General features: G+C 44.2%; 1 protein-coding gene across 1 annotated transcript in view; it reads left to right on the forward strand.

The window, feature by feature from the left end:
* SLC25A32 (solute carrier family 25 member 32) overlaps window positions 1-13467 on the forward strand; it is a 40022-nt gene that overhangs the window by 6821 nt on the left and 19734 nt on the right. The window contains exon 2 of the mRNA XM_038745796.1: window positions 7256-7406. Within this exon, the coding sequence (XP_038601724.1) occupies window positions 7256-7406 (151 nt within the window). The remainder of the gene's footprint in view (window positions 1-7255; window positions 7407-13467) is intronic.

Genomic DNA, 13467 nt, shown 5'->3' on the forward strand with positions numbered 1-13467 from the left:
GAGAAGTGCCTTCAGTATCCCGTGGTTATGAAGAGGGAGGGCATTCCAGGCCAGAGGAAGGACGTGAGCGAGAGGTTGGCAGCTAGATAGGTGAGATCGAGGTACAGTGAGTAGGGTGGAATTAGAGGAGAGAAGTGTGTGGGCTGGGTTGTAGGAGAGCAGCGAAGTGAGGTAGGAGGGAGCAAGGTGATCTAATGCTTTAAAGCCGATGCTAAGGAGATTCTGTTTGTTGTGGAGGTGGATGGGCAACCAGTGGAGGTTCTTGAGGAATGGGGAAACATGGTCCAAACGTTTCTGTAGGAAAATGATCCAGGTGCAGAGTGAAGTATGGACTGGAGTGGGGAGAGGCAGGAGGTAGGGAGATCAGCAAGAAAGCTGTTATAGCAATCAGGACTGGATAGGACGAGTGCTTGGATTAACATGGTAACAGTTTGGATGGGTAGGAAAGGATGGATTTTAGTGATGTTGTGGAGGTTGAATAGACAGGATTTAGTGATAGGTATTATTACTATTACTCAACTGAACCCGCAGTCAGGCTCTACTCCAGGCATTTCCCAGATTTCATTTTTGATCCAGTTGCTTGCCCTATCTTTTTCAGCCATCAATTCCCTAAGTCCCCAAGACAGTGCTCTGGCATATCAATAAAAATTGTTTACCTACAGGACAGGAAGAAGCCCAGGAGTCTTCCAAGAGAATCATGTTGGATGTGAATTTAGATTATCATATTACAAAAATGAACCTTGTGAAGGTGTTATTAGTGAAACCACATCTGGAATGGTTTTGAGAAAAATCATAGCTGCACAAGATTGTGTCTCAGAACAAGATTATTAAATACTACTAATAATTGTGGTATATTTTGAGTGCTTCCTGTGTGCTAAGCACTATACTGAGAGTTAGGGTAAATGCGAAACAATCAGGTCGGATACAGTCCCTTTCCCACATTGGGACTCATAGTTTACATAGGAGGGAGACGAAGTTAAATGACTTGCCAAGGGTCACCTAACAAGCAAGTGGTGGGGCCAAATTAGAATCCAGGTCCTCTGACTTTCAGGTTCTTTCCACTAGGAAAGAGAGTTGCAGGTCTGAATTTTGGTGGGTTTTCAGTAGGTTGGCAGTTGGGTCTGAGGGATTCCAGATGGAAAAAAGATGGGCATTTCCTCTGCCTTTCAAACTCCCAGTCCAAAAATCAACTGGATCATGGTAAATCCCTACAATTTACCCTTGGAAAATAAAAATCATCCTTCTTTTCCACCCCGATTTTGTGTTTGTACAACTGAAGAAAGTACAGGGAAGGGTAAGAAAGATGAGCAGAGGTCTGAAGACAACCTGAAAGACTTTGGACTCTTCAGTGTGGAGAGACAGAGACAGAGGAGAGACTGTTGAACCCAGAATTGTTGCTTGCCAAAGCCCCCGACACCAGAATGAGAAACATCCATTAAGACTTGGAAGGGATAGGTTAAAAACAAACAAAATAATGATAATTGAGGTATTTGTTAAACACTTGCTATGTGCTAAGCACTGTACTATAAGCACTGGGGTAGATACAAGGTAATAAGATCCCACATGGGGAGGGAGAACATATATTGAATCCCCATTTTGCAGGTAGGGGAACTGAGGCACAGAAGAATTAAGTGACATACTCAAGGTAAGTGGTGGAGCCGGGATTAGAACCCACAGCTTCTGTCTCCATGGACCGGGCTCTTTCCACTAGGCTGCTCTGCTTCCCAACAGGAAAAGGAAATACTTTTACACAGCCGCTCGTTAATGTGGAATTTGTTAAGCCAGGATTTTGTGCAAGTCCAAAATATTAGTAAATTCAAAAGGGTGTAGGTAATTCATAGATGAGGACCATTTTGGGAAAATAAGAGATTTTTAGTGGTATGCCCCTAGTCTACCATTTGAGTCGATATCAAGCCAGCCGGTCTCACATAATTCCTTCCAGCATCCTGTTGCCCCTGTTATCAGGGGCAGAGGCTGTACCCGCTCCTCTGACCCAGAAATGGCTTTTCTATTGTTATTATGTTCTGAAACATTCAGTTGCCAGCGTGGGTGTAATCAGCCTTGAAAAAGGTCTGTCTTAGATCGCGTCGCTTGCTTGCTTGCTTGTTTCAACTCACTCCCAAGTTAACAGGAACATCTTCTTTTCTCTGCTTCCCAAGTTCCCGGCAATTTTGTTGGCTTTTTTCTGCGGAATGAGGCTCTTTTAACAACAGAGCAGAGCCATGCCTGCTTAGAAGCAAACAGGGATTATTTCCTTGTTATAACGTACAAAGTGTCTCTACACATTAAAAAGAAGACCAGCAATTATGAGTTGGGGGGGGTTATCTCCCTATATGGTGCGACCGAAAAGATTGAAGTGAAGCTATCGGCCCCCTTCACGATGCACTTGTAGTTCCCAAACCTGAATCAAGTGAAATCTTCATTCCCTTAGCACATCACCTCATTAGGGTACTTGAATACATTCATTCATTCAGTCGCAGTTATTGAGCGCTTACTGTATGCAGAGCACTGTACCAAGCACTTGGAAAGTACAGTTCGGCAACAGATAGAGACAATCCCAACCCAGCAATGTCCTCACAGTCTAGAAGTGACCTGGACTGGATCTGAGTTCTAGAATTAGAGGCTCAGCATCAGTATGGCAGGCACTGCACATTTCTCCCCATGCCGTCTCCCCCCGGGGTGTATGTGGCGGGGGGGGTATTAAAAAATACCCCCTCCCCACTGCTCTGTTGAGGGACAAACCTGAAGCGGTGAATCAATCCGCCCCTTCGCTGCCATCCACTTCCCACCTCACTGGTTAACACTGTCTGCCCATCTGAGTTGGGGACAGAAATAGCAATGGATTCTACTCGATGAGGCGAGTGGGACTTACCATTGTGGGGGGCAGCCCCATGCTTTCTCCGAAGGACATCATCCCCCAGTTGAGTAGCCCTATTGCATTTGGAGGTTTTCCACCCATGCCAAAATATCCAGGCAACACCTTGACGGTAATTGTATATGTGAAGGAGATGAAGACTTTCAAGTTCTCTTCTCCTCTCTTCAATCAAATCGATCAGTGGTACTTGAGTGCTTATGTGTGCAGAACACTGTACTTGGGAGAAAACAAAACAATAGAGCTGGTAGACACATTCATGCACTCCTACTACTTTCCCTAGTTTTAAATTACAATGTAAGGAAGAATTTTCGGCTGGCAGGGTTGGTTTTTTTTAACATTTTAGAGAGTTTTCAAGGGGGTGACAAGGGTCCTCCATAAAGTCTGAGAAGGAGTGTAGCCTAGTGAAAAGAGCACAGCCTGGGAGTCTGAGCACCCGGGTTCTAATTCTGGCTCCACCAGAATTACCTGTGTGATCTTGGGCGAGTCACTTCACTTCTCTGTGCCTCAGTTCCCTCATCTGCAAAATGGGGATTCAATCCCTGATCCCTGCCTGCTTAGACTGTGAACCCCCGTGGTACCTGATCATCTTGTATCTACCACAGTGCCTAGTATATAGTAAGTGCTTAACAAATACCCCAATTATTGTTTACAGCAATTTTAATTTGGGGACTTGTGATGTAATAAGAACCTCTTTTTAGAGAAAACGAGGTATGGCTTTTTTGGCAGGGTTTTTTTGTTTGCTTTTGCCTCCTAATACATGACACCTGTCTCTAAGTGGATGATTAAAGAATAACAGGGAGTATAAAATGTTTTGGTTAATCCCTCAGTGGTATTTATTCAATTACTTAGTGGTATTGAACACTTACTTTGTGCAGAGCACTTGGGAAAGTACTGTACAACAGAGTTGGGAGACATGATCCCTTCCCTACAGGAGCTTATTGTCTAGAGAAGGAACAGACACTAAAATAAATTACAGAAAGAAGAAAGGGCAGAATGTAAGGATAAGTGCTGTGGGTCTGAGGATGGAGTGAATACCTGGTGCTTAAGGGCTACAGATCCGGGGGTATAGATATCTCCTCCGAGGGGAAATGAGGGCTTAGTGAGGGCACACCTTCTAGAGGAGATGTGATTTTTAAGAGGGCTTTGAAGATGGGGAGACTTGTCTGCTGTGTGGCCTTGGGCAAGCCACTTTACTTCTCTTTGCCTCAGTTACTTCCTCTGTAAAATGGGGGTGAAGAATATGAGCCCTGTGTGGAACATGGACTTTGTCAGCTGAATTTGCCTGTATTCATTCAATCGTATTTATTGAGCGCTTACTGTGTGCAGAGCACTGTATTAAGCACTTGGGAAGTCCAAGTTGGCAACATATAGAGACGGTCCCTACCCAACAACGGGCTCACCACCCCAGCGCTTAGTACAGTGCCTGGAACATAGTAAGCGCTTAACAAATACCATTATTATTATTATTATTATTACAAAGTGGGAGGGGCTTCCAGGCCTGAGGGCGAGAGTGGGCAAGGGGTCAGCTGCAGGATAGAGTGGGTGGAGGTACAGAGAGTTCCTTGATATCTTTTGACAAATTTGAGAAATGAGAGACCCAGTTTAATACTTAATCTCATCTTGCTTCAGGTGACTCCTTACAATGCAGAAATCAGGTTCTTCAAAGGCCTAAAGTATTTCCTCCCTTAGCCTGGGGGGGATTACAGTGATGTGACCTTGATATTTGAGAGAGACAGAATAGGTGCAGGTGCTCTAAAATGGGAGGCCCTGGATGGAACAAAAGAGAGGACTGAAAGAAGCACAAGTGCAAAGGAGGTTGAACAAAAAAAAAGGGACAGAAGGAAGTGAATAATTATGGAGGAAAATTGCATGTGCCAAATTACTGACAGAAGCCTAAACTTCCCCTTTCATTTAGCATCTGTTGATTGCTCCTTTCACGCATGAGAAGCAGTGTGTAGTAATGGAATGAGCTCAGGCCTGGGAGTCAGAGGACCTGAGTTCTAATCCTGGCTGTACCACTTGTCTGCTGTATGAGCTAGGGCAAGTCACCTCACTTCTCTGTGCCTCAGTTTCCTCATCTGTAAAATGGGGTTTAAGACCGTGAGCCCCATGTGGGACAGGGATTGTTTCCCATCCCATTATCTTTTATCTATGCTAGCGCTTAGTATAGTGCCTGGCACAACAAATACAACTATTAATTATGCCCCCATTAGAAAGACTGAGGTAGATTCCCTAAAGCATTTTACTTGTTATCTTCAACAAAATCAAAGTATGGTAGTTTCATTATTCATTCAGTTGTATTTATTGAGCGCTTACTGTGTTTAGAGCACTGTACTAAGCACTTGCCTGCCCACAACTGGGTTACAGTTTAGAGGGGGGAGGTAGACATCAATACAAATAAATAAATTACGGCTCAGTGGAAAGAGCCCGGGCTTGGGAGTCAGAGCTCATGGGTTCCAATCCTGGCTCCGCCAATTGTCAGCTGTGTGACTTTGGGCAAGTCACTTAACTTCTCTGTGCCTCAGTTACCTCATCTGTAAAATGGGGATTAAGATTGTGAGCCCCATGTGGGACAATCTGATCACCTTATATCCTCCCCAGTGCTTAGTACAGTGCTTTGCACATAGTAAGTGCTTAACAAATGCCATCATCATTATTATTATTATTATTACATAAGTGCTGGGGCTGGGAAGGGAGAAGAACAAAAGGAGCAAGTCAGGGCAATGCAGCAGGGAGTGGGAGGAGAGGAAAGTGGGGGGCCTAGCCTGGGAAGGCCTTTTGGAGGAGATGTGCCTTCAATAAAGCTTTGAAGTGAGGAAGAGAAATTGTCTGTTGGATTTGAGGAGGGAGGGTGTTCCAGGCCAGAGGCAGGACCATGGTCTAGGGGTCTGAGGCGAGACAGGTGGGAGCGAGGCACAGTGAAAAGGTTAGCACTAGAGGATCGAGGTATGTGGGCTGGGTTGTAGAAGGAGAGAAGTGACATAAAGTAGGAGGAGATAAGGTGGTGGAGTGCTTTATAGTTAGTGGTGAGGCGTTTTCGTTGGTTGCAGATAATAAGTCTTAATATCTAAGACTTAGTAACAGTAGCATTTCTAAACTGCAAGCTCACTGCAGGCAGAGAACGCCTACCAACTCTATTGTACTCTCCCAAGTGCTTAGTGCAGTGGTCTGCATGCAGTAAGCTCTTGATAAATAGCGTTGATTGACTGAGCACCCACGGGGGCAGTGCATTGTTCTAAGCACTTGGAACGTATAGTCAGTCAGTCAATGGTAATGACACATTCCCCTCCCATGATTTAATGGACAGTTGAAAAACTGCATATGTCTAAGTAGTCAGGATGGGTAAAAGGAAGTACACAAGTGCTGGAGATGGAAGCTGGCATTTATATGATTTGGGACTGGGAATTGAATCGGGGGTACATATAAAATAATCATAAATAATAATGGCATTTATTAAGCACTTACTATGTGCAAAGAACTGGGGAGGTTACAAGGTGATCAGGTTGTCCCACAGCTCACAGTCTTAATCCCCATTTTACAGATGAGGTAACTGAGGCTCAGAGAATTTAAGTGACTTTCCCAAAGTCACACAGCTGGCAATTGGCGGAGCCGGGATTTGAGCCCATGACCTCTGACTCCAAAGCCCGTGCTCTTTCCATTGAGCCATGCTGCTACTTCTGTGTTGGAGATGGGCTTTCAGGATGGCTTCGACTAGGAGGCCTGTCCGATGTACAGATGGAGGGAGCTCCAAGGCGGGGGGGACAACACGAGCGAAGGGGACGGGATGCTCGGGAGGTTTCGTTAGGCTATCTCTGCAGGAACGAAGATGGTGAGTTCTGATATGTACACATCAACCTTTTATTTGATTATTTATATCTGTAAAATTAATGCGTGCTGTCTGTTCCTGGAGCCCAGAAGCGGCAACATATGGGTCGGGAGCCATAGCTGTTTTTGCTTGGAACCCAGTATGGCTCTCGAGTCTTGGAGGAGGAGGAGCCGAGACATTTAAAGCCGTAAGATTCACAATGAAGTAAGCTACATTAGCAAGCGTTTAAAATAGACGATTGGCTGTGTGCCCACCAACTGCTCAAAAATTTTGTTTTGCTTTGTCCCTCTGCCCAAAAATGTTGCCGACCACTGCCTATTTATAGCTTTGAAAAATTTGAGAACAAATCTCATTTATTTATGTTAGTCGTACAGCACCTTGAGTTTCTCAGAGAAAGGTGACTCTAAAACTCAGCTCTACTCCACCCCCAAGGAAATCATTTAGAGGATTTTTCACGTAACTTAAGATTTGCAAAGTGTCAAATGTATGTGTTCTAATTTGCCATTACCTAGAACTTAAATGTAAATTAATTTTGTGCATGTGCTTTTGTGTAGTCAGTGATGGATTGGAGTTGAGACCGAAATATAAGGGAATTCTGCATTGTCTGACTACTATTTGGAAACTCGATGGAGTGCGTGGCCTTTACCAAGGAGTAACCCCAAATGTGTGGGGTGCGGGTTTATCCTGGGGACTCTACTTTTTCTTGTAAGTAGAACTGTTGGGATTTTGCCATACTATATGGAAATGCTCGGGGTTTTCGGTTAATATTGTATTCCTCGGGCTTTATTTGAGTGTGAAGTTGATGAAGACAAGTCACAAGCCTCCTCACTAGTGTTCATTAAGCGCTCTTTGTGCACAAAGCGGTGTCCCAAATGTGGGGACAGAATACACAAATGGGAATTAAGGTCCCTGGCCCTCAAGGGGCTCTCAGTCAAGGTTGGGGACTCTCAATCAGTCAATCAGTGGTATTTATTGAGTGCTTACTAAGTGCACAGAACTATACCAAGTGCTTGGAAGCATACAATACAACCGAGCTGGTAGACACGTTCTCTGCACACTACAAGCTTAAACTCTAATAATAATAATAAAAATAATAATAATGGTATTTGTTAAGTGCTTACTAACTGTACTAAGTAAAAACTGGAGGGGGGGACACAAGCAAATCCCTTGTATCAATCAATCAATTGTATTTATTGAGCGCTTACTGTGTGCAGAGCACTGTACTAAGCGCTTGGGAACTACAAGTTGGCAACATAGAGAGTCCCTGCCCAACAGTGGGCTCACAGTCTAAAAGGGGAAAACAGAGAACAAAACCAAACATACTAACAAAATAAAATAAATAGAATAGATATGTACAAGTAAAATAAATAGAGTAATAAATATGTACAGACATATATACATATATATGGGGGATGGGGAGGGGGAGGAGATGAGGTCACAGGCCCAGAGAAGTGAAGTGACTAGCCCAAGGTCACCCAGTTGACAGCTGGGTGTATAAACCGTCCCTGTCCCACATGGTGCTCACAGTCTCAATCCCCATTCTACAGATTAGGTAACTGAGGCCCAGAGAAGTGAAGTGACTTACCCAGGATCACACAGCAGACACGTGGCAGAGTCGGGATTAGAACTCATGACTTTCTGACTCCCAGGCCCATGCTCTATCCACTATGCCATAGTCCTTCCTTGGAAACAGACATTAAATAAATTACAGCTATGAACGAGCTAAGGGCTGGATGACTACCAAAAACCCAAAGCGTACACATCCAAGTGCATATTAATCAGTGGTATTTATTGAGCACTTACTGTGTGCAGGGCACTGTACAAGGTGTTTGGGAGAGCACAATATAGCATTATAACAGAGTTGGTAGACACATTCCCTGCCCACAGTGAGTTTATTCATTCATTCAGTCAGTCATATTTATTGAGCACTTACTATGTGCAGAGCACTGTTCTATATTCTGGGGGGGGAGAGAGTACAAATCCAAGTGCATCTCAATCAATCAGTGGTATTTATTGAGCATTTACTATGTGCAGAGCACTGTAGCAATCTCCAGTTAGAAAGGAGAGTTGTGGTTTTGTTGTAGTGGTTTGGCTTTCCATCCCTAGCTTCAGCCATGAACAGTGGCATGGGAAGAGGAACTTTGAATAGGAAGGCATCCAAAACTTCCAAGAGGGGTGAGAAGCAATGTGGCTTAATGGATAGAGCATGGGCCTCGGAGCCAGAAGGACCTGGGTTCTAATCCCAGCTCTACCACTTTTCTGCTATGTGACCATGGGGAGGTCAGTTGATCATGCTTATTGAGCCCTTACTGTGTGCAAAACACTGGACTAAGCACTTGGGAGAGTGCCATATAAAATAAACAGACACATTCCCAGCTCACAATGAGTTTACAGTCTGGGGTGGGGTGGGGGAATAGACATTAATATAAATAAATGACAGATATGTACATAAGTGCTGAGGGGCTGGAAGGGGAAAAGGAGGACTTAGGGAAGGCTTCTTGGAAGAGATGTGCCTTCAGTAGGGCTTTGAAGTGGGAGAGAATAATTGTCTGTCCGATATAGGGAGGGAGGACATCTCAGGCCAGAGGCAGGACGTGGGCGAGAGGTCGGCAGTGAGATGGACAAGACCGAGGTACAGTCAGAAGTTAGCATTAGAGGAGCGAAGTGTGTGGGCAGGGTTGCCGACAACAGACTTACAGTCTAGAGGGAGCTCAGCCTAGTGAAGAACAGTGTGTCCTAATGGAAAGAGCATGGGCTCTGTAAAATAGGGATTAAACTATGAGCCCCATGTAGGACAGGCACTGTGTCCAACACAATTTGTTTGAATCTGCTTTTCCAGCTCCCTTCTGCATCACCCTGATTTGTTCCCTTTACTCACTACCCCTGACAGCCCCAAAACCCTTATGTATAGATCTGTGATTTATCTATGTTAATGTCTGTCTTCCTCTCTAGACTGTAAACTTGTTGTGATGTACTCTCTCAATCGCTTAGTCCAGTGCTCTGAACACAGTAAACACTCAATAAGTTTGATTGATTGATTGATCTACCCCATTGTTTAGTACAATGCCTGGAACATAGTAAACGCTTAACAAATACCAAAAAAAAAAAAATGGGGAGGGGGAAGAAGGGAGAAACAATACATGCCTCTATAGACATCTTCCTACAAGTGCACCTTATTGTCCAACACTGCTGCTGCTTCTCCCTATTTATTAACTGCTCTGGTTTAAAAAAAAATTGAAGGCAGGTGGATTGTCATCTAAGCTAATGAAATGATTAGATTTCCTGTAGTTTTCTATTTCCTACTTTATCCCCATTCTCCATTACTAAAGCTCATGAAGCTGTGGCAGTGCTCTGCTAAATGTCTCCCTGAAATTCACTTAACACCTACCTTATTTTCATTCCTTCCTCTTATCTGTATCCCGAGTTGTTGACTTGGAAATACTGAAAGTAAATATTCTGAAATGGGGGGTATGTGTGATGATGTGTGCAAATGTTTTTGCTTCTACTGATCTGGATGAACTCTGGAGTCATTAAAACTCTCCAATAAATTTGCCAGAAGTCAGTTTGCTTGGTTCTCCAAAAGTGGGTAGTGTCTAGGTCAGACCAAGATCTGGTGAACTGCACATTTTCTGGACTTACTGTTGTAGGTGAGTAGCCTGTGTTTGATTCTCACTTCATTATTATTAATAATTGTGGTATTTAAGCACTTACTAGGCACCGCACTGGTGTAGATATAGGACAGTGGGCTGAACACAGTCCCTGACCTTCACGGAGCTCACAGTTTATGTAGGAGGGAGAACAGGTGTGGAATCCCCATTTGACAGATGAGGAAACTGAGGCATAGTGAAGTTAAATGACATGCCCAAGATGGCGGAGCCAGGATTAGTTAGAACCCAGGTCCTCCAACTCCAGGGTCTGTCTGTGCCTTCCAGTGGACCCCACTGAACACCTTCATGGTCTTTTGGATAGATCATAGGCCTGAGAGTCAGAAGTACCTGGGCTCATATCCTGGCGGCTCAGCCACTTATCTGCCGTGTGACCTTGGGCAAGTCACTTAACTACTCTGTGCCTCAGTTTCCTCGTCTGTAAAATAAGGATTAAGATTGTGAGCCCCAGTGGGACAGGGACTGTGTCCAACTCAATTTGGTTGTATCCACCCCAGTGCTCATTAGTACGGTTCCTAATAATAATAACAATAATGGCATTTATTAAGCACTTACTATGCGCAAAGCACTGTTCTAAGCGCTGGGGAGGTTACAAGGTGATCAGGTTGTCCCACGGGGGGCTCACAGTCTTCACCCCCATTTTTCAGATGAGGTAACTGAGGCACAGAGAAGTTAAGTGACTTGCCCAAAGTCACACAGCTGACAATTGACGGAGCCGGAATTTGAACCCATGACCTCCGACTCCAAAGCTTGTGCTCTTTCCACTGAGCTACGCTGCTTCTCATTTATTTATAGTACCCCCTGTAGACACTAAGCTCGTCACGGACGGGGAATGTGTCAGTTTATAACAATAAACTCTCCCCTTTAGTATTACTATTGTTATATCGTACTCTCCCAAGCGCTCAATAAATACAATTGAATGGATTAATTGAACGAGTTTCAGCCTTCACAACATCACTAAAATCTGCCCCTTCCTTCCCATCCCAACTATTCGGTTCGTTCATTCAGTCATATTTATTGATACATAGTAAGTGCTTAACAAATACCATTATTATTACCTTTCAATTGCTGCTTTCTGTCTTAGAGACACTTGGGTATAAACATCTCTACCTGTTTTTAGTTTGAAGGATGGATTTTAGAACTGCAAAATCATTGGGCAAATTTTTCAGAGTAGTTAAATAATCTTAAATTCAGGACCTGTGACATAATAGAATGCTATGGGAAGTAGGGCTATTCTTGCTGTGAATTCAGTTCACTGAGTAGAAGTTGTGGACAGAAAGTGTCAGTGTCATCGGGCAGTTTGGGCTTCTTTCATTTTTCTTTTATAGATCTTTTCTTAGATATTAATGTGTGTGTTCTGGAATAGTTTTTAATGGTATTAAGATCTTATTATGTGCCAGGCATTGTGCTAAGTGCTGAGGTGGTTGCACGATAATCAGGTCTAAGTCTAGGGAGGAGGATTCAGTTTTGTAGGTAAGATAACTGAGGCACAGAGAAGTTAAGCAACTTGTCCAAGGTCACAGCAGAGTGGATTAGAACCCAGGTTCTCTGACCTCCTTCCCAAGCCCTGCTCTTTCCACTAGGCCTTGATGCTCCCTGTGTGTGTGTTAACAGATGGGTGTGCGTGGAGGATTTTTGCCACCACTTAGTGACTCAACTGAGTCCTCACATGGATTGCAGGTTCCATCTGACTCTTACAGATAGCCACAAATTGGCGTGCCAGCCTCTGGGCAACAGAGTCAGGACCAACAAACCAATGGGGGAACTGATCCTGAAAGACTAGTTTGTGTACCTAGGCCCCTACCATTAGCCGGTGTTGGTTCAGTGCTCCCGCAGGTGGTCATAAATACAGGGATTTCTCCCAGGAGGTGGTGTTGACCTCTAGGAATCCAATCCTAGTTGATCCCACATTGGTGGTGGAGAGTGAGGGGACAAACCCACCAGTGTTACAGCATGCTCACTCAGGAGAACCTCCCTACACTCGACTGCCTGCCTTCTGCTCCCTTCATTAGATCCCTGACTGTCCAACATGATTACCTTGTGTCTACTGCAGCACTTGGTGTGTTTAATTCCATAGCAAGCATGCAACAAATACTTCTATTGCTATTATTCCATTCACTTAGGGTGACTCCTCTTCTCCTATAGTTAGATCAGATCAATCAATGGTGTTTATTGAGTCCGTATTGTGTTCAGAGCACAGAACCAAGTGCTTGGGAGGGTATTCATTCATTCGATCATATTTATTGAGCGCTTACTGTGTGCAGAGCACTGTACTAAGCGCTTGGGAAGTCCAAGTTGGCAACATCTAGAGACGGTCCCTACCCAACAGCGGGCTCACAGTCTAGAAGGGGGAGACAGACGACAAAACAAAACATATTAACAAAATAAAAGAAACAGAATGGTAAATATGTACAAGTAAAATCAATAAGGAGTAATAAATCTGTACAAACATATATACAGGGGCTGTGGGGAGGGGAAGGAGGTAAGGCGGGGGGATTAATTAATTCATTCATTCAATCGCATTTATTGAGAGCTGACTGTGTGCAGAGCACTGTACTAAGTGCTTGGGAAGAACAGTGCTAAGCGCATAGTAACAAATGCCATTATTATTATTATTGTTATTACTAACAATAATGATATGATACAACAGAGTTGTTAGACACATTCCCTGCCCAAAGTGAGCTCACTCACAATCTAGAGGGGGAGACAGAAATTAATATAAACAGGTAAACTGCAGATATGTACGTAAGTGGTGTGGGGCTGAGGGTGGGGTGAATGCTAAGTGCCCAAAGGGTCCAGATCCAGGGGCGTAGACAGTGCAGAAGGGAGAGGGAGTCGGGAGAAGAGGGCTGAATCGGTGAAAGGCCCTTGGAGGAGACCCAGAACCTCCCGTGTATAAAGCAAACGTGATAATCAGAGTTCTTCTTTTCCCAGAGCTCGTTTTATCTGCATTCCTCCCACCCCAAGTGAAGTTCATTGGTCCAGACTTTTTTGCCCAGAGACGGGTTTATAAATCAATGTGTCCTTTAATGTGTGATCCAGGTGAGGAAGTAGTTCAGTCACTAGGTGGTAGGAAACCCCTCCACCTTGCAAGCTTTATG

This window comes from Tachyglossus aculeatus, chromosome 4 (genome assembly GCF_015852505.1).
Source record: "Tachyglossus aculeatus isolate mTacAcu1 chromosome 4, mTacAcu1.pri, whole genome shotgun sequence".
Lineage (NCBI taxonomy): Eukaryota > Metazoa > Chordata > Mammalia > Monotremata > Tachyglossidae > Tachyglossus > Tachyglossus aculeatus.